This window comes from Zalophus californianus, chromosome 9, assembly GCF_009762305.2.
Source record: "Zalophus californianus isolate mZalCal1 chromosome 9, mZalCal1.pri.v2, whole genome shotgun sequence".
Taxonomy (NCBI): Eukaryota; Metazoa; Chordata; class Mammalia; order Carnivora; family Otariidae; genus Zalophus; species Zalophus californianus.
The window spans coordinates 137,379,343-137,404,673 of NC_045603.1; the positions used below are offsets into that span (position 1 = coordinate 137,379,343).

At 54.3% G+C, this 25,331-nt stretch overlaps 1 protein-coding gene across 9 annotated transcripts in view; it reads right to left on the minus strand.

Moving 5' to 3' along the window:
* LOC113922984 (phosphofructokinase, platelet) overlaps window positions 1-25,331 on the minus strand; it is a 49,129-nt gene that overhangs the window by 16,786 nt on the left and 7,012 nt on the right. For all 9 annotated transcript variants that reach the window (XR_004819328.1, XR_003520129.2, XM_035721888.1 and 6 more), the window contains exons 2-10: window positions 20,402-20,475; window positions 10,702-10,779; window positions 8,100-8,289; window positions 6,776-6,941; window positions 5,900-5,944; window positions 5,593-5,701; window positions 2,786-2,881; window positions 1,457-1,549; window positions 750-875 (exon numbers count right to left, since the gene is read on the minus strand). Coding sequence is in view for 7 of the 9 variants with exons in the window: in XM_035721888.1 (XP_035577781.1) it covers window positions 750-875; window positions 1,457-1,549; window positions 2,786-2,881; window positions 5,593-5,701; window positions 5,900-5,944; window positions 6,776-6,941; window positions 8,100-8,289; window positions 10,702-10,779; window positions 20,402-20,475 (977 nt within the window). In the remaining 2 variants the exon portion in view is untranslated. The remainder of the gene's footprint in view (window positions 1-749; window positions 876-1,456; window positions 1,550-2,785; window positions 2,882-5,592; window positions 5,702-5,899; window positions 5,945-6,775; window positions 6,942-8,099; window positions 8,290-10,701; window positions 10,780-20,401; window positions 20,476-25,331) is intronic.

A 25,331-nucleotide genomic window follows, 5' to 3' on the forward strand; every position in this document is an offset into this window, starting at 1 on the left:
TGTTCCCCTCTGAATGTCAGCTCCCTCATCGGTGCACTAAGAGAAATACCCCAACCCCCTGTCGTCGCTGGGGAGAGGAACGTGCCAGGCCCTCGACAGGTGGCAGATGCGCACACACACACATTTATTCACCCCCATAGGCTTCTGGAAAGCGTTTTTCTATGGCTACTTTCAACAAGTCCCCGGACGTGATTATGTAATCACTCCTCTGTCTCGGTTACACAGTACGTTCACTCAGAGCTGCCGGAAAGGCCAAGAAAAGGGCGGTCATGGATAGGCTTTGGAGAATACAGACAGGGACGGCATCTAATGCGGCTCGCTGCCACTTCCTCAGGTGGCCAGTGACCTGGAAAACCACAGCCCGTTTCCCTACGTCCAGGGGCACCCACTCCCGGGCCTGAAGGAAGCTGGGGCACGTCAGGATGTCACCCGCAGTAGCCGCCCTACGGCCACATCTCTGGTCGGAAGGTCCTCAGAGACAGGAGGGCAGGAGCGGCTGAAATCGCAGAGCTTCAGCCCCGTCCACCTGGCCCCCGGGACGCCCCCCCGAGAGTCCCCACAGCCCCGTGTTCCTCCACGTCTTCTTCGATGCACACGCTCCCTGCCGACAGACTGACCTCACCTTAGCGGGGGTTAGTCCACGTGCCCCAGACCCACGACCTCAGCCCGCGGGCAGCACCTGTGCGCTGGGGAAGCTCAGTGAAGCCACGCTGGACTCCTCAGTGAGCACAGGGATGCCCAGAACTCACCATCTGCACGCACTCCACCAGTGGCAGGCGCACGGCCTGGTTCCCGCTCAGCGACACCACGCAGGCCGGGGTCTCCGGGGTGGCCTGGAGAAGGGCGACCACGGCCTCCACCCCCATGCGACTGGCCTGGAAAGGACAATCACGAAGGTCAAAGACAAGGCCAAAGGCCAAGGCAGCATGCCCTCCCGCCGCCGACTCCACAGAGGCACGACCTTGGTGCCCCCAGCAGACGCATCCATGAGCAGAGCCTGTCCCACGGTGTTCAGAGGGATGCAACCTGCCTCCCATCCTACTGGACTGCATCCCGAAGAGCTACTGACAGTCCACCTGCTTACTTCTAACCCGCCTCCAACAAGGGCATTTTGGCCCCAGTAGGAAGTGGCCAGCACGGGGGAGTGAAGGGGAAGGTCAGAGGCACAGAGGGCACCCAAGACCAACACCGTTGAAACTGGACCGGGCCCCTGCTGACCCGGGGCCCGGGTCTAGACACCTGCACGCAGGCTGTGTTCTCTGGAGTCCCTGTCACCCTCACCCCCCAGGTTTGGGGGTCTCCCAGCATCTGTGTGACTGGGGGCCGAGCACAGTTATCGTGTCCAGGACGGGCCACCGACACTGCAGGCAGAGACACTGAGCCGGACGGTCTTTTCGGCAAACGGTTCCTCCTCGCTCCCAGGGGAAGGCACCTGACCGTTTCCATCCTCACTCACCAAAATCCTGTCAAAGGCCGAAGGAGTCCCACCTCTCTGCACGTGTCCAAGGATGGTCACCCGCGTGTCGTATCCCAGCTGCTTGACCACGAGCTGCAAGAAACACAGCACGTAACACAGGGGGTCACCTCGTGCAGGGTGCTGGCGCCCCAGAGGTCTCTCTACTCTCACTTCACACCGACGTGGGAAAAAATTCTAGTTTCTAAATTTCACTTCCTAAAAGGATGTTCAGTTTAATGGTGAGCTGAAGTTTGTTTTTCTTAAAAAGAATGCTTTTATTATCAAATAAAATCTTTGTCTCTCCTACCTTGCAAATGAACGTAAGTAACATGATGTCCTTAAAAAAAGGACACGGCATCAGTGATATTTTACAGAAATGCAGACATTTCCCTGCAGCCCCTTAAGCTTGTACAGCTGAATCTGAAAAGCAAGCTGTGGTCAACCACGGCACCCCCTCGGGCTGGGCCCCACGAGAGCTGGGCCGGGCCCCGTCTTCTCCCCGGACCTCACCTCCTTCTCTATAAAAACAGCGGGCTGGGGGTTCCGTGAAGCCTGTGGCCCCCCGAGTCCAGGATTCATGCTCAGCTTTGCTGGAGTGGGAAAGGAAACCTTGGCCCTTACTGCTTCTTTTGGTACTGGCCGAGCGCCTTCACACACAGCTCCCCACGGTTTGGGGCTCAGGCGCTCAGCTGGTCAGGGAAGGGAGAGAAACCACTTTGCAAAGCCAAGCGGATAATGTCCTTTGCTGTGATGGACGGCTTCAACCAGAGCCTGCCTGCCCGTCTGGCGGTCTGTCTCCCTAGCGTCCCATCTGGAACGTGCGCAGCCACCTGCCTGACTGGAGAGCCTGGCCCATCCCACCCACCCCAGGGCTGGTGCAACAAGCCAGCACCTTCGAGCGAGCCGCGCAGCAACAGGACCTCCTGGGTGGCCCCTCCACGGGGCCGGGTGCGGCATGGGCGCAAACCTAACGGGCGCTCTCGTCTGCAAGAGCACGGAGGCTGCACCCCCCTCCCCAGCGCCTGACCCTCGTCCCTGGCTGGGGCAGCTGCGCTGGAACCCCCTGCCTCCCATCCCGCTGCATCTCCCCGACTGACAGGGCGGCTCCAGGGCCTCGGGGAATATTCCCAACAATAAGGCAGGAGCTGCAGGAGACCCATGCTGTTAAAGTCATGAGTCATTACGAAAACATCTTTAAACATCAGGAAGAACAAAAAGTGTTTTCATGATAATAATACAACGTTCCAAACTGGAACCCTGCCAGCCGCGTTACCCTCTCCCATTTCCAGGCTGGCGTCCGAGGACAATTGCAAAATCGGACACACTCACCTCCTTGATTTGCTCAGAGGTAATAGGTTTATTTTGGGTATCTATGGCTCCTTCAGCCACAATGATGATATTCAGTCTTTTTTTCCGGGCACGGTTCTAGAGCAAACAGAAAAAGAACACCCTCAAACACCATTTTAAAAATAAACAAATCCAGGACCCCTTGCCCCAGGTGAACTGGCCACTTGCCAGGTAGAAAACGTCACCTAACTTCGCAAGCAGGGTTTCCGACCATCAGGGCAGGTCAAGGCGCTGTGGGCATGAAGCTGAAGGTGGCAGGGGCGGGAGGGGCCCGTGAGATCGCCCCAGACGCAGGCCAGCAGCCAGGCAGCCCCGGGCTGGGGGCCATGCTCCTTTGCCATTTGGCCCCAGAAGCCAGTGAGCTCAGCCATGGGCCCTGCGGCGCATCTATACTGCAAACCAGGCTTCCAACCTCCTCGGGAGCCAGAGCTTCCCGCCACCCCACCGTGAGCCCGTCCACGAAGGACAGCCACTGCCATCAGAGCACGGAGCCCCAGGCCTGCACCGGGGGCAGGAGAGGTGCAGAGGAGAGTGCAGAGGTGGAGGCGCACCTGCACGGGCCCGGCCGGACCAGCACGGCACCCACACCTGCCGTCCCCACAGGCTCACGGTGGCCATCATCCCGCGACGCCCGGAAATCACTCCCAGCCAAGTCTGTTCTCCATCCCGTCCCAAGACCCTCCTCCCGTGGGGGCTGTGAGCCCCAGCGCGGGCAGTGCCTGAGGCCGCCACGCCCGTGCCGCCCAGCGGGCTGGTTCTGGCCAGGCTCGCCCGGTCCCCACGAGGTGCCTCAAGCACATCTGGTGTGTGGTGCTGGTTTTACATTGATGTAAATGTGCTCCACTTCGAAGAGCTTACTAGTCAGAAATATTTCCTAAGAGGTGTAAAGATGCGGCTACAAGAGTGCGTGTGACGTCTCCATGAATATGGGACTGGCTGCGGAGCCACACGTCATCCGTAAAACGTAATATTCCAGAGGGTTACAGAGCAAGAGTTGTCTACACATGCCCGTGGGAAGATAAGCCGCCGTGCCTGGACAGGTGTGTGGACGCCTCCCACGTCCACACCTGCACGCATTCCCTCCCTGAGTCCTCACGACAGCACCAGGGGCCTGAGGAACTCGGGACCTGGGAATGTGGGGTCATCTGCCCACGGTCACCCTGTGGGTGGCAGAGCTGAGGCCCAACCCTAGGACCTGTGATGCCTCAAGAGAGGCCTTTCCTGTTTTAGACGGAGATGCCTGGGATTTGGGGCATGCTCTTGAGGCTTGCTTCCTAGGCCAACTTACCTGACAAGATATTTGGAAAAATTCTTACAGCGCTACATCCACAACCAATAAAAATTAATTACAGATATGATGAGATCAAGTGTTTCTGCACAAGGGAGTCCAAGCCATCCGCCGGCACTTAATGCAGGGACCCCAACTCTTTCTGTTCTTGTCCTAGCTGATGGTTCATGAAGTCTGAAACCCAAGGAGGTTTGCAGACGAGACCACACAGGTATGGAAATAATGGCCAAATCCAAAACTCAGCACCTAAAAACCAAATAGGGCCTCAGCCCTACCACCTTACCCTGACCTTGTGACCACTGTGCGTGGCCTCGGATCGAGGGTGTGTTTCCCCGTCCCCAAGGGCTGCCGCCAGAACTTGGCCTGTGACCGCATTGCCCTGGACCAGGCCTGGCGCTGTCAGTGGGGAGGAAGGATGGCCGGCGGGGCAGGCACGGCCCCCGCAGGATTGGTGATTAAATGCATGTTCTCAGAGCCACACACGTCCAGTCTAAGACCAGTGCCACCCCTAATGTCACGCAGCCAGCCACGAATCACCCCACACCAGCTGGCCCACCTCCCCAGGCCGGAACCAAGAAACAATGAGTGGATTTATTACATCCACGGTTAATACTGGGACTTGGGGCATTCCTGCATTCACCGGTCTCCCGCAGCTGAGCCCCACCTTCCCATGGGCACGATTCCCCCCAGCAAAGCTATGGCATTCATCAGCAGTTCCTTACATCGTGTTTGGGTCAGCAAAGCTTGTTGGGTATGTTGCTCAAGTTCCTTTCTTGGAACCTGTCACCTGAAGGTGGTGGCAATGCACACGTGACCTGGCTACATGCAGAGTGTACGTGCTTGCTGAATACAGCCATAACTAGCCTGTGCCATATGCTTACATTATGCACCTGCAGGACGGTGCTGACGTGGCTGGGAAATGCACCCCACGCTGGGATTTCTGTCCTGGGAGCTAAGCTCGTATGCCCTTCTCAGAAGCCTTCCCAGAGGGCAACGAACCCTCCACTAATAACGCTGAGTGGGGGCCACAGGCAGCCCCAGACTACAAACAGAAGGAAAAGCCTGGTCCAGAGTACCCCTCCACCATCACTCCTGACGCAAGCCCAGCGAGGCAGGGATGGCTCAGCCCAGGAGGGGCTTGCAGTCAAAACACAGGTCTGCTCACACTGGCGAGTGGAGACGGAACGGGAGGCAGATTTCCTCCCTGACTCCGGTTTCTCTTAACAACCATCATCTCTACTTAAGACTACTTCAACCTTCAGCTGCTGCTTTGCATGAAATACAAAGCTTTTGGGGTTTCTCTACGGCACTGCTTTGGGAAACTGGGGGCAGCCGGACACATGAAGAGCCAATGAATGCAGACCCTATGTGACAAGCCTGGACTCACTTGAGAACCACAGTTTCCACCTGCTTGTAACTCCGTCCAGACTGGGACCCCCACAGGCTGCCGCACACGGCGGTCAGAGGTGCTGGCGGTCGAGGGACACAGAACGCACATTACCTCGGACAGCTTGATGCACATATTCTCCTGCCAGCCTTCTTCTGGTGGGGATTCCGGAAGGAACACCCAGTCTGCTCCACAGGCCAGGGCGCTCACCAGGGCGAGGTACCTATTCGGAAACGGCACCGATTTTGGAAGGCTGCTGCCGGGCAGCCACAGCTCGGAGGCGGCCCTGGGCAGTCGGGACACGAGCGAGCATTGGCAACAGCGGGCTCCCGCCTGGGGGCGTCTATCCCATGGGCGCAGGGCTCTCAAGGGGGCCAAGCTGAGGGTGCTCACCATCCAAATCGCGTCTACACATACGTACCCGCAGTGTCTCCCCATAACCTCGAGAACAAAGGTCCTCTGGTGGCTGGAAAAGAGACAAAGGAAACATCCACTTACCACCACTGGGAACCACATGAAAAGCAAACAGGGAAGTCCTGTGACCAACAGGTGGGGTGGAAAGCCTGCTTCATGGTGATGGCCAGCACCTAAGCTTCCAAAAAGGGCCCATTTTCTACAACAGTAGATGCCACTGTGCTAGCATTTCGAGCTCTTGCGCGCAAAGGGGCTTTGGGGCTACACACTTTACAGCGAGCGCTCGCTTTCCCGCACACACGCACACTCCTGGGATACCTCTAGGCTCCTCCCGAGGAGCAGGACCAGCCCCGTCGCTCAGCACACACGCCTACACCCTTGCAGGGCGGGGAGCACTCCAGGCGAGAGGAACAACCGCTGGGCTCCCCCAACGCCCCTGGGGTCCTCGGGCGCCTACTGAGCCAGAGGACAAGGGGCCCCATCCAGTCCGGCCACTCGCAGGAGACCTTGCATGGGATTTCCCGCTAGGATTATTTTGTCTTCCCTCCAGCAAACACTTATTTCTTCTAAAATCAGGGATAGGAGTAACCTTTTACAGTTGAAAATAAAAAGTCCATGGGAAGCCGTTTTCTTGCTCTGGTTTCTAACATTCAGTAACAAGACTGTATCAAAACACCGGTCTGGAGAGCCGTCCAGGGCCGGCACGGACGTCTACACCGCAGCACAGAACACGCATCTGGGGAGCCGTCCAGGGCCGGCACGGACGTCTACACCGCAGCACAGAACACGCATCTGGGGAGCCGTCCAGGGCCGGCACGGACGTCTACACCGCAGCACATCTAACTTCCGATGGCCCCTGCCTGGGCCCCCACGCGTCTGTTACCTCTGGGCGGTGGTCATGATGGCGTCGACAACCTCGATTATCCTGTGCAAGGCAGAGTCGGTGCCGATAGTCATGTCCGTCCCACAGAAGTCATTGTCGATGGAACCCACCATGCCCACGACGTTGAGGTACGAGTGCTTCTGCACCTGCTCCTTGTCCATCTCGCCTGCATGGAAAACAAGCACCGGCCGTGAGCGGGAGCTGCGCCGACGCCACGGGTGTCAGGCTGCTGAGAAACAGGGTGTCCCGGGTTGAGAAAGCCGGGGTTCTACACTGGCTTCCTGCGTACGGTTTTGGCTTTTGAACCACCTCATTCTGCACATGTAGGGTATGACAGCCAGACGGGGGAGGGGCAGTGAGGGGCAGACGGGCGCGTGGGGTCTGTGCCCGGCGTCCGGCGGGTCGAACCTGACTTCTCTCCGGCCATGGCCTCAGGCACACATGCCTCCAAGTGAGGACACAGCCCCGTCACAGCATTCGGTACTTAGGGATGCTGGTTTCTCACACGTGGGGGGCTGGCTGTCGGCAGGGATCTACCTCCCGGCTCTCAGCAAACACTGTGCAGTCGGCAGATGTGCTCATCAGCGGGGCACAGGCTGGGACCTAGTGGCGACCCCTCTGGGCCACTGCGGAGCCTGCGGCAGGCCCGCATACAGCAGATGACCTTTGACTCGTGCCACGGGTGGCCGACAGCCCATCTCCAGTCCCTGAACGGACCTCAGAGGCTTGGGGCAACGGCTTCTGGCCAGCTCACCCCCTTCACGAAGGTGCCGTTCCTTCAGGCAGTTTGCTCCCACTGTCATGTTTTATGCTGAACCGGAATTATGGATCACCACCCTTCCAAGACAGAGGTCACAGAACACGGGGAGTTCTTGAGAATCCTGCCCCCGCAGCCTGAGAAGGGACGCGACCGAAAATCAGCCAGCAGCTACATCTCAGCTCAAGTTGTGCAACAAGTGGACATTCAGGAGCCCCCCGTGGAGCGGGGAGGGGCGGTGAAGGGCGGCCCGGCGCACCCTCTCCTCCGCCCCCCCGGGTCTCCTCTGCTGAGTGGGGACACACAGGAGACCTACTAGCTCAGATGGCCATCAGGAGCGCTCCCCAAACCTGTGCCGGGGGTGGGCAGTGCCTGGCATGGGGCAGGACCAGGAACATAGAACTCATCATTCTCAGAGGCACAGGGTCAAGTCCAGGTGGTAGAGCGGGAGGCCTGCACCGCCACCCCTCATGCCTCTCCACAGTCAGATGGGTGGACGTGTGAGGTCAGAGCTCTCTGAAGGGAACAGAAAACCCACGAGAACAGCACACAGAGGCAGGGATGTACCATTTTGGGCCAGCTCTTCCAACAGCCCGCTCCACTCTTTCCGGAAGATATTGGCCCCTGTGAGACTTCCGTCCCCGCCGATCACACACAGGTTAGTGATGCCCCGCTGAACCAAGTTATGAGCAGCTCTCAGGCGACCTTCCCGAGTGCGGAAGGCTTTGCAACGAGCACTGCCGATAATGGTCCCTCCCTGGAAAACAAACAAAACCACGCGTACTTATTTTCTTCCTGCAGGAGAGGAAGTGGCGGGGCTCGGCGCATGTCAATACCCCTGTATACATGCAGGACTGGCAGAATCTAGGTTCCCCTCATTTAAGTCGCTCAAGTGTGGGTACAATGGACAAAGACACAGGCATCATGCCCAGGGGGAGCCGGGGGGGAGCCGGGGGGGGGTGGTCAGGAGACCGGCACAGCCATCAGGTAAACACGCAGAGCAGGGCAGTCTGCAGGAGGCCTGTGCTATGGTGGTACAGCGTGGGGCGGCCAACCCCACCCCCCCGAACCTCAGCTGGATGCAGCACTGGCCCAGAGAAGCGGCCCCGGTACCATCAGAGCTCACCGTATGCACAGGCAAGGCAGAGACCGGTGAGCCAAAGGGGTTTTTTTGCTTTTTTGCACATCTCCCTGCCGCACCCTTTTTTAAAGCTAAATCTTAAGAAAACTCAAGTTGGATCATCCAAACTTCTGGGAGTGAGAAGTCGTGATTTTTCACATTTGGTTTTTCAAAAACGAACGATTCCTAGTTGCATTTGGAAAAAACCAGGGTTCCTTCACATACACCATGGATGCGCTTATCAAGCCTGCATTTGTGGGCCGTCCTTCAGGTACACGCTCACTTTGTAAGGCGAGGTGCTCCCCCCTCAAAGGGAGCCTGCGCTGATGACAGTGAGTGTGGTGGAGTTGGCATTGTGGGTGCAGCAGAGGGGGGCCGGGGCCAAAGGTGCAGGGCACACAGCGAAGATAAGCTGGCTCTCTGGACTTGGCTTCGACCGAGAGCCATCGGAGGGTCATGTGATTTCTAACAACTGGAAGCTGCGTCAGCAGCCCATCCACACTGAGGGGATCACATGCTTGGGGCCCCAGGAGCGAAGCTACAGCTGAGGAATGCAAAGGAGGCGCCCCTCCCTGCCCCCACACACTCAGGGGCACCTGCACGTCCTGTCTCCCTGGGCAATCACATGTACACCCACTACCATCTCCCCACCGGGATGACGGACCGAGCACGTCACGTGAGCGTGAGTGCGCGAGGCGCTGATGTGATCACCGCAAGGACGCTCATGGATCTACTTATCAGTTCACATCATTAGCTTTTTTTGTCGTAAGAACTTTCCAGGTCTACTATTTAAGCAACTCTCAAAAATTGTAATTATTATGCAGCACTGGTATGAAACATAGGATTTATGTGAAATGACCACTGTACTCAAGTTCACTAACTCGTCTACCACCTCAGTTACCAGCACGTGTGTATATGTGTGTTGAGAACTAAGACTTATTCTCTTAACAACTTTCAAAGGTACAATACAGTGTTATTAACCACAGTCGCCACGCTTGTAGGTTCGATCTAGAACTCACTGGTCTTCAGCCTGGAAGTTTGTGCCTTGTGACTGGCACGGCCCCGTTTCCCCTCCCCCAGCCCCTGGCAACCACTGTTTTGCTGTTTCCAGGAGTTCAGCTTTTTTAGGTCCCACACGTGAGATCACAAGGTATTTGTCTCTCTGTGTCTGACTTATTTCACTCAGCATAATGCCCTGGAGGTCCGCCCACGCCGTCCCAGCCTGCAGGATTTCCTTCCTTTCTTCGGGCTGCATATATATTCCATTCATATCTGTACGCCACGTTTATTTGATTCATTCTTCCATCACACTAACACCTTCGGTGGGAGAGCACCATTAATACATGCGTTTCAACAGGTCAAACCACGAGTGAAGAGCTTTTTGTCAAGTCCATTCTTTCCACGTTATCCGCCTCTCCGAGGATTTGGAGGCTTCCCTTGGCTACCGTGTTTGGGGAATTTATAGGCATGAAACAATCAGGCAGGTTTCTTTTAAATTCAAAGTAAGCAATTGTTTTGCCTGAAGCCATACCCGCCTCATTCCTGTGCACACCAGAGCGATGAGCCCTGACTGGTTCAGGCCAGAACCGGGAGGCTGGGTTCCCACTAAATCCTGCTGCCCTGGGAGGGACCGTTCCCAGGCTTTGTTACACTGACACCAAGTGACTCTCAAAAATCCAACAGGCGGGGCTGTTTGCCGTGAACATAGCACCAACAAACCGAGGCGGCCTCAATATTAATCTGGTCTTAAAAAAAAAACAAAAAAAACCTGAAATCCACTACAAGGACCACAGGGAACACTAGAGGTCACACATAACTTTTTACTGCAAGAATAATCCTGTTTCCACGATGTAAAAGCTTTTTAAAAATGTTAATGAAATGACAAATTAAGGTGGTTTTTTTGGTTTTTTACCATGTAAGTAGGTGAGAACAATGCCAGGCAGCACATTAATCCGTGTTAAGTATCACTGGAGCCTACGCATAAAAGGTTTCCAACTTTTTAAAAGCGGGACTTACTTCAGAGAAACAGTATTAGAAGTCAGCACGTACCACTTGGAGAATGCTCGAGACGCTCTCCCAACTGGCTTCAACAATGTTTCTGCCGCCATCGACCATGCCTTGGTAACCCTGGGGGAAGAGAACGGAAACCCTTGTAAAACGGGGTTGAACCCTAGTGAGACATTAGATACTGGATGGATCTGTGAATTCTGTAAAATGCAAAGGATGAGGACCCTGAGCCCCAAAGAGCCCGGTGGTTAGGAGCAGTGCGAGACGAGTGCTCGTTCTAAGCCTTCAGTGTGCAGAAAAGCCCCCCAATGGAATCTCCAATGAACGGGAACTTCTTGCCAGACCCATCCGCAGTACAATGGGGAGTAAGCTAGTTTATCCCCTAACAGCGCCTGAGAGCCTGAAAGGGGAGAAACTTACCCCAAAATGGTTTGTAATCTACCAAACTCGCATGCAAACCGTGGTGTCAATCACACGGCATTCCTGTCGAGGCCTCAGTTGGCCCGGGAGATCCACGTTACTCTGGATAGACACACCGGATTTCGGAAAAGCACCACAGCCACCAGTGGGCCCTACCTTCCAGTTAGCGGCAGCTGACTACGCCGAGGGCCGGTGAGTGTGGGATGTGAGCACGCACTTTCGCCCGGAGGCCCAAGGACCACGACCTTCGGACTCCAGGTGCATCTTGCTTCCCCCCGCAGACTACACAAGACCAAGGAATCCAGAAACACCCATGTGCGTGACTCTCTCCAGGACATTTAACCTTACAAAGGGAATAGGCACTGACCATTTAGAAAGTTTATCCTAACAGATCGTTACAGGGGATTCAGAGCTCCTCATCTAGTGAAGGTCAAGAGGAAAGGAAAAATAAGGATTGTTCAAAATGAAATGGCCCACGGAGTAGAGACCCATGTGTGGAAGTTAATCAACAGCACAGGTGCCTTTACGGCCATCAACGCACCTGTGCTTACAAGTGTGCACTTCCTGCCAAAAATGTGCTACTATGTTACGTGACTCACTGGGTCAATACATTACATCTTAGTAATATGTAACACATATTACCCTATTTTATATAATACATATAACGCATTATTGAAACACGGTATTATAGAATTGTTTCTATATTATGTAGAGAGAATACATCTACACATACTTTTATAAATTACACACAGTGAAGCTGCTCTCAACTTCTCCTTGTTCTTTCATTCCATGCCACCCTCTGCTTTCCTATTTGTCACACACATACCTGGCTACCAACACACACCTGTGCACACCTGTGTGTACATTTGTACATGTTTCTTATATCGTTACACATTGCATATGACATGTAATATATTATATACAATATATAATCATGTTTGTATTTCTAACATATTCATATAATTACTATTACAGATATAACAAATATATATTTCATATATTATACAGAGTATACATTGTATATAACACCTAATACGGTACAGTCACGTAATATTTTCTACTACATAGTGTACGTATACATAAATACACATAAACCTGTGTGTGTCACAGTCACACAGGTGTTAACGTGTGACAACCAGCAAAGGGACCGGTGGCCTGGAACAAAGCAGAGAAGCCGAGAGCAGGTACATGTTGGAGCTGGCTGGCCTCCCTGCACCCCCTGCACGGAGGACGTGACTCTGGGGCTCTGGCACCCCACAGCCCCCAGCACAGGCCCACTGTCTTCACGGGGCAGTGACGCACACCTTCTAAATGCAACTCCGTGAACCTTACAGGGTGTGCATTGTGCATTTTTAGCCCATTCCATATAAAGTACTGAGCTGCTGTGCTTGTCACTGTGGAGGGTGAGGGTGATAAGCTGGAGTGTGATTTGATCCAGGCCCTGTCCCTGGAAAGGGAGCTCTTAAGAGAGGCGGTATCTACATGGGGCACCGTGTGTGAGCTCCCCAAGCACAGAGGCTGCAAAAGCAAGCCCTCCCTGCTTCTAAGGGAGTCCCAGGGATCTTCAGCAGAATATTAAAAACAGGTAGAGAGCCAGGTGATAGCTAGAAGGCAGACAGACAGAGAGAGGACAGAGGGAGGATCCAGTTCACCGACTGCTGCAAACTCCCAGGCTCCTGTAAAGAACGGCCCGCGTCACTCTGCCTGCATGCCACAGCACGGCCTGCTTCAGATACAGCACTCAACAAGTCCGCATCTGCGGCGGTGCAGACTTTGAGCTCACTTCCAAGAGGCCTGGTGGGGGCGGGGGGACACCACCCGGGAGCGGGCCTGCGGGCTGGCTCCAGCTTCCAGAGCCTCGGGCACCTCGCGGACACGGCCATGGCCCCTCTGCGGAGGCATGAGGTCTTACCTCCCAAGCCCGTGCACACGGGGCTGAGGACGATAGAAACCATTACTCCTGAGGCCCGGAGGACAGGTGTACGCGAGGCTGTCCCAGGCGGGGCAGGGTGGAGAAGTGCGCTATCCACGGGCTTTGGCAAAAACAGGACATGAACACCCTCTCAACAACCACAGCCGTGGGAGTGATTTCTGCACACTCCCCCTTGGGGACCCAGGGGTTGGGGCTGCCCCGACACTGCAGGGCTGATGAGGACACAGAGGCTGGGGGAGCGTCCTCAGCTTGTCGGGGGTGTCTCCGCTGCAGGTGGCTGTCAGCCCCGGCCCGTGGAGGATTCCTGCAGCTCGTGCCCCCCGGACAAGCGCTGTGCCCAGCTTCTGCTGCTCCACAGGGGCCGTGCTGGGAACACAAAAACCCTCTTCACCTTCAGGATTCTTGCTCAGCATCTAAATAGTGACTTAATAAAAACATGGATAAACTGCTGGAGCAGGAACGTGGAAAATTGTTCTGTAATTCCTAACACGTATTTTGAAACGTAGAATGTTCTCCAAAGATACTGTATGTCATGCGGCATAGAGACCCTGGGACTGCAAGCGATAAAGGGATTTTTGTGATTAGTGCATCCACAGTGCGCTCCTGACCACACGCCTGGGCGCGGCAGGAAGTGACTCACCCTCCATCTGCAGACTCATGGAGCTCGTGCAACCCTCGAAAAGATCTCCCAACTGCAATTTTCAGCAGTCTTTCGCTTACAAGGAAGTGGTTACTAAATTAAGAAGACTGATTTTACACAAATGTACTGTAATTTATAAATTCGGATGCGCTGTTTTCTGTGGAAGTCTCTTTGGAGCCTTGAGTACTTTATCCCAATACAGCCAGAGCCCAAAATATTTTCCGAACTTCTCCTTGGAATTTGCCTTCAGAGCCAGTTCGATGACTCGCACGGGAATAAAATCCACAGAAAACCCTTCAAAGCCACACTTAGTTTTTAACCCCGAGTAACACTGCCCGCCTTGTTGATCCTCATTCCCACGATGAGCCCAGGAGACCGTCAAGTGCACCATCCGTTCAGTGACATCTGGGAACGTGCCACAGACTCTGAAATCAGCTTGACTTCTTGTTTGAAACGGTTCTGAGCAACGGGCAAAGTCAGCATAGTCCCCAGTTTGTTCCTCTAGAGACAGTGCTGCATCCAGAGGTCATTGTGACCTGCGTTTTGGGGCACCTGTTAAATCCGTTCCGAGGAGAGTCAGAGCTAGTCCACTGCAGTGGCTTTCTCTTATAATAGATCTCATACTACATACGGTTTTTAAATTAAAGACCCAGAGGGAAATCCCAGTCCCACGCTATATGGCCAAGTGGGCTTTTCCCCTTGAACACGTATGTTTGATGAGTGCACCTGTCTTCTCAACTTGATAATGGTTTTTCCTGCATCTGATTTCCTGAATTACTGGGTCAACAACTCACTGTTTGAGTGGCAAACACTCCAACTACCAGCGGAAACAGTCTACCAAAGATAGCATCCTTCAAAAGTATTTTCTAGATATCATGGTGACCAACACCACAGACTTCTACTCATGCTTTGCTGCCTTGAGTAAATACATATTTTTGTCTTCCTGGCTTATTTCTTAGTAAGTTAAAGCATTTCGCTTACAGACCTTGAGGGCAAGCACATAGACAGGTGAGCTCTGAACTGCTCAAGCGTTGGAGTTGGTAAATGCCATCGTGCAAGACTAGGTGGGCATGAGAGAGGTGGGCAGAGGTCCTCTGGGTGGGCAGCGGTTTTCAAAGTTCAGGAATCATGACTCTATTCTGCTACAGGACGTTCACTGCAGTCCTTCCCGCCCCCGCTCGGCCCCCACCAGGACCCTTTGGGGCACAGATGCCCTGGCCTGGAGGGCCTGACAGCCACCCCAGCTCAAGGAGCCCATGACTTCGGGGACGATGCCTGCAAATCACCTTTGCTCGTGTCTCTGGCGAGAGGTGGTCAAACTCTGACCTTCTAAAATAGGTCAGAACGTGCAAGGTCAGGCACTTCATGCTTATGGAAACCTGGCAACAGAGACCAGTGGATTGATTTATTAGCCATCCAGCATTATCAGATTTCTTGACGCCAAAGCTGCTAATCCCCAGTTCTGGGTAAGTTATAAAACCCAAAGCAGGACGCAGCAGGTGTGCCTCCTCCAGGTCAGAGAGCCTGCTAGCTACCTCTCAGACAGCCCCTCACCCAGCCACACAGTGATAACACACAGGAGGGGCGCAGGCGGTGAAGGAGACCATCCTTTTGTGATTAAAACGCTGAAACAGTAACTAGCACGAGCCTGTGAAAAGCCCAGGGCACCATGGGGACGGCAGGAGGACCGGTCACAGAGCAGGTGCTCAGGGCGAGCATGGCTGGGGTCCACGCACCAGCCACGGGTCCGCTCGTGTGCTGCACGCTGGCCAAAGGGCAGACCTGCTCCAGCTTGGCAGTCTACCCCTCCCGGTCACCTGCAGACTGATACACTTCACTGCACGTGCGGGCATCCTAGTACTATTTTCAGACAGACGTTTTGTGGTGAAGCAGCTCTGACTTTAAGGAAGTGAAGGTGCAGGAAGAGTTGTGTGTAAAACCTCCTCACCCTGCCCAGCCTTCCTGGCACTTGGGGGCAGGGGGAGGCAGAGACGGGATGGGTCAGGGCAGGGATCACAAACCAGACACGCCCCGCAGAGGCCACCCCGGCACCCAGGCCCACTCTCCTGCCGTCGGGTGGCATCCAGCTGCTCAGGCAGCGTCCGCCTCACACGACACGCGGGGAAGCCCAGAGCCCAGCCCCGACAGGAGGTCAGGCCAAGGCGGGGAACCACCACGTCTGGAAAGGCCTGCCCGGCCTCCGTTGGGAAATGTGAGGTTTGGGTTGTCTGTGTTTCTGCCACAAGCATGCCATTTCTGACTTTCCCAAAACTGCGAAAGCAGGCAGCTCATCAGATCCGAGAAGTCATGTGCCCTGTGGCAAACAGGGTTTATGTTTGGAAGGGGAAAATGATATTAATCTATTAGCAGACACATTATTAAAGCTTGTTTATCCGAGGATTAAGTCAGCCCTGATGCCCAGGGCCCCAGCCCGCTGAGCTCTGTGGGAGGCCGGGGTCCAGAGAGAAAGCCTCCCTGGGCCTCTGGGGCAAGGCCAGACCCTGCACCTGCAGCCGGAAGCTGGTGAGGCTAGAACAGTGCTCTGAGCTGCTCTGAGGCCCCCTCAGTAGGAAGTCCTGACCAGCACGCGCAGAGATACTTGTTTTTAACCCGATCGGCTGCTGAATGTGATGGGCACCACTCCAGCCTTTCTTCGAGCCTCAGAAAGCAGGGAGATGGGCCCTGTGGAGATTTACATGTCGGCATGAGCATGCCCAATGGGGAAGTGTTATTATAGAGAGGAAACACTTTTTAAGTGAGTCCTATTTAAAGAGCTGTAATTTTTGTCAATCTGCAGGAAAACCTTCAGCTCATAGGATTTTGAGCCCACAGATTGCATGAAATAGGACTAGCCTGTCTCTGCGACCAAGACCACAGGAACAGAGAACATATCTCCTCCCCCTGGTCCACCTGAAGCCAGGGTGGTCTACTGAGAATGGTCTTGAAAAACCATGTGATGTCCTTGCCATCACCATCCCCAAGCTGCTAAAGACATTTGTAGGTGTCTAAGGAAAAACCCTAGCCTAGAAAGGGGAAAAAAAAAAAAAAACAGCTGGCTCCATAGGTGGAAAGAATGGGTTAATCCACCACCCGCCCCAACCTCCCCAGATGGCGCCCTTGGGCTCGTCATGCACCACACGTAGACCTGGCCCAGATTTATAGCCCCCCCCAGCTGCCAGCCAGACAGCACGAAGCCGGTGCCAGGCCCTCGGCAGCAATGTCAGTGTTCTCCAATCAATCCGCTTCCCACAAACTTTCTGCTAAGGAAAAAACCCAAAACCCTTTGTTTACATGACACTAACCTGTTTAACTGTTTAGGTGTGCTGGCAACCTTGAAAGCTCTCGGCAAGCTCAGAAACTGGACCACAAACGAACACACATGTGGGACAGGTTGCTGAACGAGGTTTTAAAAAACAAAACCAAACATCTTCTCAATTTGAGTCCAAACAGGTCTCGGATGGGCATCCCCGACAGGGGTGAGTTTGCCCCCCCAGAGGACAAGTGCCCACATCTGGAGACAAACCCGGCACGACTGTGGGGCACGGGGTGGTCCTGGCCGGTGCCCCCTGGCCCCGTCTTAGAGGCAGTCACACTAGGAGGGCACAGATGAGTCAAGAAAAACTGGCAGATTTTAGAGAGGCTTGGATTTCAGAGACAGGGTTGTCGACATCTGTCCCGAAGAGCTGATGTTACCCCCAAACTGGTGCACTCCACACTGTCTCCCAGGGCAAAGCCCGAGGGTCTGAGGCTGGCCGAGGGCTTGGTCTCCAGTAAGCCCAAGACCACCCCCCATTCAGCTGTAAAGAACAGCCCTGGTTCCCTACAATTTCTCTTTTCTGGGGGGGGGAGGGGTGTCGCGAGAAGCAGGGTCCACTCTCCAGACCGATGACTTCAGTTCATGTGAGTCCAGCTCCAGGCTACTCCTGTCTGCTTCCCGTCTCCAGGACTCACGGGCGGACTGTTCCTGGTTCCTGGAGCCTCTGCTCTTCTCCCCACGCACCCTTTATCCTCCACCCAAGACCCAATTACCAGTAAACCAGTTATTACGAAAATACAGTCGTCCTGACACTCACTACCCTAAGCCCGGATTCTCTCTGGCTCTTCCTGATGGAGAAAGTGCACAAATCCCCTGCATTTCCCTGAAAGACATGGGATCCATTCAGAGTCAGGACTCCTCGCTGCCCACCTGTGGGCGGGAAGGGGCAGGATGCCAAGCCCACCCCACCTTTCAGAGAGGGCGTGAAGAACATGGCTCCTCAAGTGGGCAGGAGGGGAGCGCCTGGGTGGCTCAGTCGGTTAAGCGTCTGCCCTCAGCTCGGGTCATGGTCCCAGGGTCCTGGGATCGAGCCCCACATCGGGCTCCCTGCTCAGCGGGGAGCCTGCTTCTCCCTCTCCCATTGCCGCTCCCCTTGCTTGTACGCTCACGCTGGCAAATAAATAAATAAAATCTTTAAAAAAAAAAAAAAAGTGGCCAGGCGGAAAGCAGGCCACGGAGAGCAGGCCACCTCTCCCACCGGACAATGGGATGGAGGCATCTGGTTTCCTAGGTCAGGATTCCTCCGAAGAAAATCCAAGATGCTCTTCTCCTAAGGAAGCCCCAACGTCCTTAGGTGTGGGCATAGCTGCTGTGTTCCTGGTCAGTTCCTTAACTGGAAATGTGTGCAATCTGGCAACAGAGGTCCCACTAAATATCCTATCTAAAACTCCCAGAATACAGAGCCAATACAAGCAACAGGAACGTAAGTCTTAAATCTGAAGGATTAAGGTCGACAGTTCCTATGTCAGTTTCCACACCCAAAGATTCCGCATGCGCACAGGCCCACCCTGCTGTCCACGACACTCACGCCAAGGACACGTCCAGCCCTTGGTTCAGTGCGGGGCTTCCAGACCTTGGCACTGTGGGCCAGATCACGGATTCTTTGTCCGAGCCGTTCTGGGCATCAGGCTGCTGAGCAGCATCCCTGCTCCCCATGCGTGAGAGGCCGGGAGCACCACTCCCACCCCTGATAATGGGACAGTCAAAAAATGCCTCCAGACATCCACGCCCCTGAGGGGTAGATCCCAGCCCTGTTACTGGTTTGATGGGGCATAGGAGCTTTCTCCCCAGCCCTGCCGGTGACAAAAGACATGGAAAAAGCAAACTTTCTTTTTCTAAAGAAACACGGGTCAGTTTCTTTCACTATGAAATACCGGATATGACTTCCTTCCCTTCCCTCCCACAACCGCTGTGACCTCAAAGAGCCAGGGGGGGCTGGCGACAGAAGCTCAGCCCGTACACCACTGCAGCGCCCCCGACCAGGGTGACACCCGCTGCAGGGCATGCTGTAAGCCAGGGGGTCCAGGCAGATCCGTCTTCGGCAGATCTGAAAACACACTGTTAATTACAACAGAAGATTGTGATCTTCTGATCTGAGGGTGCCCCAACCCCTAGAAGATTTTTAAAACCAGGTTCACAGAGGACCTGTGGTCAGGCCAGGGGGTGGTGGTCTCTCTCAGCCCTCAGGCAGAAGGCAACCCCTCCCCAAAATGGAATAAGATAAGATAAAAAGGCAGGGAGGTCCGTGTGCGTGCAGTCTCCAGAAGTAGCAGGAACGCACACACGAATGGACACCTGTAGGACACTGGACATCGAATGGAGGGGATGGGCAGGGAGCCTGGGGAGCCTGGCACTCTGTCCGTGCTGGTGAGGGGCGGCTGGTGGCCAGCGCCTCAGCCCAGGGCCGACACTCAAGGGCACAACGTGACCCCAAAGAGCTGCAAACAGAACAAGACCAAACAATAGTCTGGGAGAGCTTTGGTTGGGCCCATCGTGTTAATATCACCCAAACCAGATAAATGCAAACCCCAAACTCACAGAACCACAGCTCGGAAAAGCACACCAAAGCCCGGGGCAAAAAAAAAAACCCTCTTTCCAGCAAACAATACACAAACCATTATGTGGCCCAGGGAGCACAGGCTTATGAACAGCCACTTCCCAGAAGGAGAAAAGGACCTGAACAGTAACAGTCAGCTCCCGGAGGGCAGGCGGGAGTGGGGGTTTGGGTCGGTGCTGCACACAGGCGCCCAGGAAGAATCAGAATACAAAATACCAACGGTGGTTTTGCAGGAATCAAGCCATTTAAAAAACATATGCTCTTCTTTCTGTGTTTTCAGCTTTATGAGATTTCATAAATTTAAAAAGTAAATATACTTATTTTTTCCTGATAGTTTTTGAAATAACTAGCACGGTCCAAACTACACTGGCACCTTCCCTCCGAACCTGGCTTACTTCTCCGTGGTCAGGACCCCAGGAGCTAATGGGCCAGGGCTGTCGTCTTGTTTCAGGCGCTTGGTTTCGAAGTTAACACATAAACAGTGGTTAGGGAGGCGGTCTGGGTTCTACGGTAATGAGGAAAAGCTTAAAGTGGCTGTTTTCTCCCACTTACCTCAACACTTATTCAAATTCACCCCCATATTAAATGAATATATCTCCTCTTTAGGGAAGAAGGGCCACACATAAATACATTAATCCCATGAGACCATTTTGCGCCCCGTGGGCTCTCCCCTCCCCGAGCCCTCCCTGCCACAGATCTCACAGACCTGTACCTAGACCAGGGAGCGCCACCCCTGTCCCGCATCCCTGCGGGACCCCCTGGCCCCCGGGGCCCTGGCCTGGCCTGAGCATGCACATCAGGATCAGCAGCGCCTGAGGAAGGCACGAGGCACAGGTCCCTGAGTCAGAGAAAGCGCGAGGGAGACGCAACACTGACCTCATAGATAAAGTACACTTTGGCCCCCACGTATATTCCCATGCGCACCACGGCACGGACAGCGGCGTTCATACCTGCGGAAGGAACAGGGACAGGAATCAGTGACCAGGCTGGGGCGATTCTGGCGCTAACATTGGACCTGCTGGGCCCAGGGGTGAACCGCGGGCCGGCATAGAAAGGCTCCAGAAGGCTCCTCACGTGGAGGACGGGCCTGGCGCATCCCTCCGGGGTCACTGTCAGCCTGCTGCATGTCATCGTGAGAGAGCCCCGGGTACCTTAGAGTCGGGGGGGTGGCTGTAGGCAACACGGCCCGCTCACTAGACACCAAAGGGGAGGGCTGTTCATGTGCAGTTAGCCTAACTCAAATTTATATGGAAAAGGACCATTTCAGTGATTTGAGGAGGAGATGAAAGAAAAATACATGATTTCATTAGCAGCTACTGGGGAAAACAATTTTTTAGTCAATGGCCTTACATTCAAAATCAGTCATGCTGTTTTAGTAAAAGAAAAATTAAACCAATATACTATAAATAATACCTACTCAAGATAAATCTAGGACATTTTCCGCACTTTCCCAGGGGCTGTTACTTAAAGGGGATTAAAAGTGGCATTTTTTTTTAAAGATTTATTTATTTGAGAGAGAGTGAGCAAGAAAGAGCATGAGTGGGGGGGAAGGGCAGAGGGAGAAGCAGGCTCCCCACTGAGCAGGGAGCCCGATGCGGGGCTTGATCCCAGGACCCTGAGATCCTGACCTGAGCCCAAGGCAGACGCTTAACCAACTGAGCCACCCGGGCGCCCCTTAAAGCAGCTTCGTGCAACATGGTCTCGTGTGTCTGCCACACTCCCATGTGCTCTCCCCAGGAGCTGCACTTCTGAGCAGCACATCTGGGCCATGTAACCACTGTGGAGACCTAAGTGAACAGGTCTGGACTGCGCCCCTGCAGAATCCTGTGTCATCACCGCGGCTAAGAGTTAGGCCCATGAGGACAGGGGCCGGGCCAGGGACTGGGCAAGGACACAGTCCCCAGCCTCCAATGCACAGCCCCCGGGGCTCCCAGCCAAACTCCCTGAGCACACCCAACCGACAGCTCCAGTCTGCCTTCTCCACAAGTTTACATTTCAGAAACCAACGTCGGGATTGAAGATGCTGAGAACACCGGCCATGAAGTAAAGGCCACTCCTGGTAACGGCACATGGAAGGCGCCGTGGCTCCCAGGGGCGTTAACAGACAGAGACTCAATTCGTGTGTACAGGAATGGTAAACCTGCTCAGAAGGTGGGTAGAAACGTTCATGTCACACTGACCCTCCTCTGAGATGCGAGAATAAGGCCGTTGGCTCTCGAAGGTGCCGAGTGTGAAGGGCTGCCATAGGCCCATAGCTGGACAAGCTGTGGACCTTAGAAGTCAGTCCACAGCTCACACATGGATAAAATCTACATGGACGTGGACATGTGTGTATCTGGAGTCTCACTACTTCATGTTCAAACCTCGCTTATGTCATGAAGAATTTGAACGACCTACTGATTAACAGGTGTTTGTCCCTCCAGACCCCACAAACTCCATATATCAAGACGTGATGGGGGCGCCTGGGTGGGTCATGATCCCAGGGTCCTGGGATCGAGCTCCATGTCGAGCTCTTTGCTCAGCGGGAAGCCTGTTTCTCCCTCTCCCACTCCCCCTGCTTGTGTTCCCTCTCTCGCTGTGTCTCCCTCTGTCAAATAAATAAATAAAATCTTACAAAAAAAAAAAAAAGACGAGATGGACTCCTGTTCCCCCCTCACGCCCCCACCTTCTGCCCATGTTTGGACATACCTTGCTGCAGGTATGGCTCGCTGTGACTCACGCCCAGTACACATGCCCTCCCCAGCCCCTGCCTGTAAAACTGATGTTTCTCCTGACCTTTGCCCCGAATCCTGCCATGTCCCTCCAATGTTATCCACACCATGGCCAGAAGGACTTGAAGCGGCTTTTTCTCTTTGGTTAGCAATTACACAAGTAATTTATAATTACATTCTTCTTGTTAAAAAAGAAAAAGATTTTAGAAAAGGCACAACTATGGAGACAGAAAAAAGATCAGGGTTACCAGGGGCTTGGGGCGACCGGAAAGGTAGTGATGCTATTCTCTCTGATGCTCCATGGGTGGATGCGGTCATTCCACATCTGTCCAAACCCAGAGGACACATACCACCAGCAGGGACTCTGGTGGAAACCACGGGCTTTGGGGGAGGATGGGGAGTCAGTGCAGGTTCCTTGTCTGTAACCCACGTGCCACAAGGCGGGGACGTGGGGAGAGCTGTGCACCTGTGTGGCAGGGAGATACGGGCACTCTTTGCACCTTCCACTCAATTTTGCTATGAAACAAAACTGCTCCAAAAAATGAAGTCCTTAAAAAAAAAATCAGGGGGTCCTGGCTGGCTCACCCCGAGCAGCATGTGACTCCAGGTCTCCGGGTTGTGAGTTCAAGCCTCACCTTGGGTGCAGAGATTACTTAGAAATAAAATCTTTTTTTTTTTAAGATTTTATTTATTTTAGACAAAGAGAGTGATCCAGAGGAGGGGCAGAGGGACAGAGAAAATCCCAAGCCGACTTCGTGCTGCGCATAGAGCCCTACCCAGGGCTGAGATCCTGACCTGCTCCAAAACCAAGAGTCGGACTCTTAACTGACTGAGCCACCCTGGTGCCCCAGAAATAACATCTTAAAAAGTAAAAGCTGCCCTGCGTCCTTTCCCCTTGCCTGCCCGCTGGAGCAGCCACGGGACCCCCGTAGAAACGTGGTCCCACGCGGCTGCCCTGCCCCGGCACTAGCCGGAGGTCGACCGTATCAGCCTCCGAAAGCACGAATTCGCCCACGTTCCTGCTCTGGGTCCTACGGGACCTGCAGGCCAATCTGCAGGGAGAGATTTTCCACCTGGGAACGCCTACCTGCTTGGCCCCGCCCCCCGGATGCTCATCCTTGAACCTCAGGGCCCGCTACACAGCACAACCCACAGCTCCCCCAGGACTGCTGGATGCGACCTCGAGAAGGGGCTCCTAACCTCCAGAAAGCCCACCCACTCCCCTTCTCGCTGGGAGAGCGCCCCACGCCCGCGCGCGCTATGGGACAAGGGCACACGTGTGGGGCGTTAGCGCCTGTGCGCGCAGAGGTGCGCGCGTCTCCGCGGCCGGTCCGCAGCGCACGTAGCGGGAGGGAGAGGCCCAGCTGCTCGCGGGCCCTTCGGCCAGACCTCAGGATTCTAGGACTCGCTCGGCGGCCACTGTCCCGGGGAAATTAACCCCAAACGCTTCAACCACACCAGCACGATCACTGGGGACCGGCATGATTAATACCCGACGTCAGGCCTTCGCCCTCCTGAGCACCCCTTCTTTATGAGGACACAGCTCCAGGGGGTCGCTCCTAAAGGCACGATAAATGGGGGGGGGGGGGTTTCTAGCCAACGTAAGCAATGACAGGAGGAAACTGTTGACAAGTACACGTGATCCAGAGGGGACGCCCAGGAGACCTGTCATGGGTGGCCCGCACACCTTCACACCAGCCTCAGTGCCTGACTCGCACCCCAGCCTCTTGGGGTGAACCTGTGCTCACCTGAGAAGGAGCCGGTCACCTGCAGCACTGGGTGTCCCCTCGGCACTGCCAGAGCCCCCTGGGGAGGAGAGGACCTTCTGGAAGGCAGGGATGGAGGAGCTGGATGCGGCATCTTCCACAAGTTACCCGGGAGGGCGAGCTGTAGCCAGTGCATCCTAAGAACCACCTCCCAGCCTCCCTGGGCTTTTACTGAAAGTGAGTGCGGTTGAGTTAAACCTGCTGGCCTCTTCCCACAGCTGGAGCCAGCCCCGGGCGGGCATGGGGCGTGGGGTAGGGCTGTGGCTCCAGCTCAGGGCGGATGGATGCTCACAGCAAGCCTGTGGGGTCCGGAGTCCCCCCCGGGGGATGAGGAAGTCAGGCTCTGAGCAGACAAACAGAAAGCCAAGGGAACAGAATTGACAAAGGGCACACCTGGAGTACAAACCTTAGTCTCCGTTATATTTTAACTTAAAAGACGAGAGAATTCCCTCTGGTACAATGGCTGTGCATTAGAATCTCCTAAGGGAACCCTGAGGAATTAAAAAGGGCTGCTGGTCCCCAGTTCTGGGTTTCACTGTTTGGGGCAGGGCCTGCTGGGTCTGCCAGGGCTCCCTGCCAGTGGAGTGTAGGGCTGGGCCCTACAGGTGGACACCTTCCAAGGAGGGGCCCCTGGAGGACAAAAACCAAGCACAGCAGAGAACACCCCCGTGTCCTCCCGTGGCCTCTGTCACACAGTTTGTACGATGGGCTCCGTTCCTCGTGCTTTTGCTCTTGTGTTGGTAGCCAGATCCGGGAATTCAAACAACTCTCCTCATTACTACCATGGGAAAATGTAATCCTGCTACCAGGTCAGAATCGTAATATTTGGAAAGTAACCTCCTTGTCATTTGTAAAAATTTAGACCCTGGCCCGCAGGGAATGGAGAGGTTGGTTATGGAAACCAAAAATGAAATAAACAGACCTTGAAAAAATTAGGAGCAGCTGAGTGGGAACTGTGTGATCAGTACTTGAGATGAGACACACAAAACAGGCCGTTAAACCGCTGTCTTGATTCTACATATCCGCTGCTTCTTACTAAAATATCCTGCAGGGAAGCGGGGCCATTAAGATCATTCCTTCCTGAATTAAAATAAAAACTTCAAAAAAAAAAAAAGAATTGTTCAATCAGTCACTATATGGTATATCTGATACTAATATGACACTGCATGTTAACTATACCGGAATGAAAACAAAAACTTCAAACATTATAATAAAAAAATTAATAATTTAAATTAAGAAAAAGAAAGATCATTCCTTCCTTGAGGTCATGGAGTGCAGCGGACCTGTTTCCAAATGCCTCCAGAGATCTACTCTGATAACATTTAAACT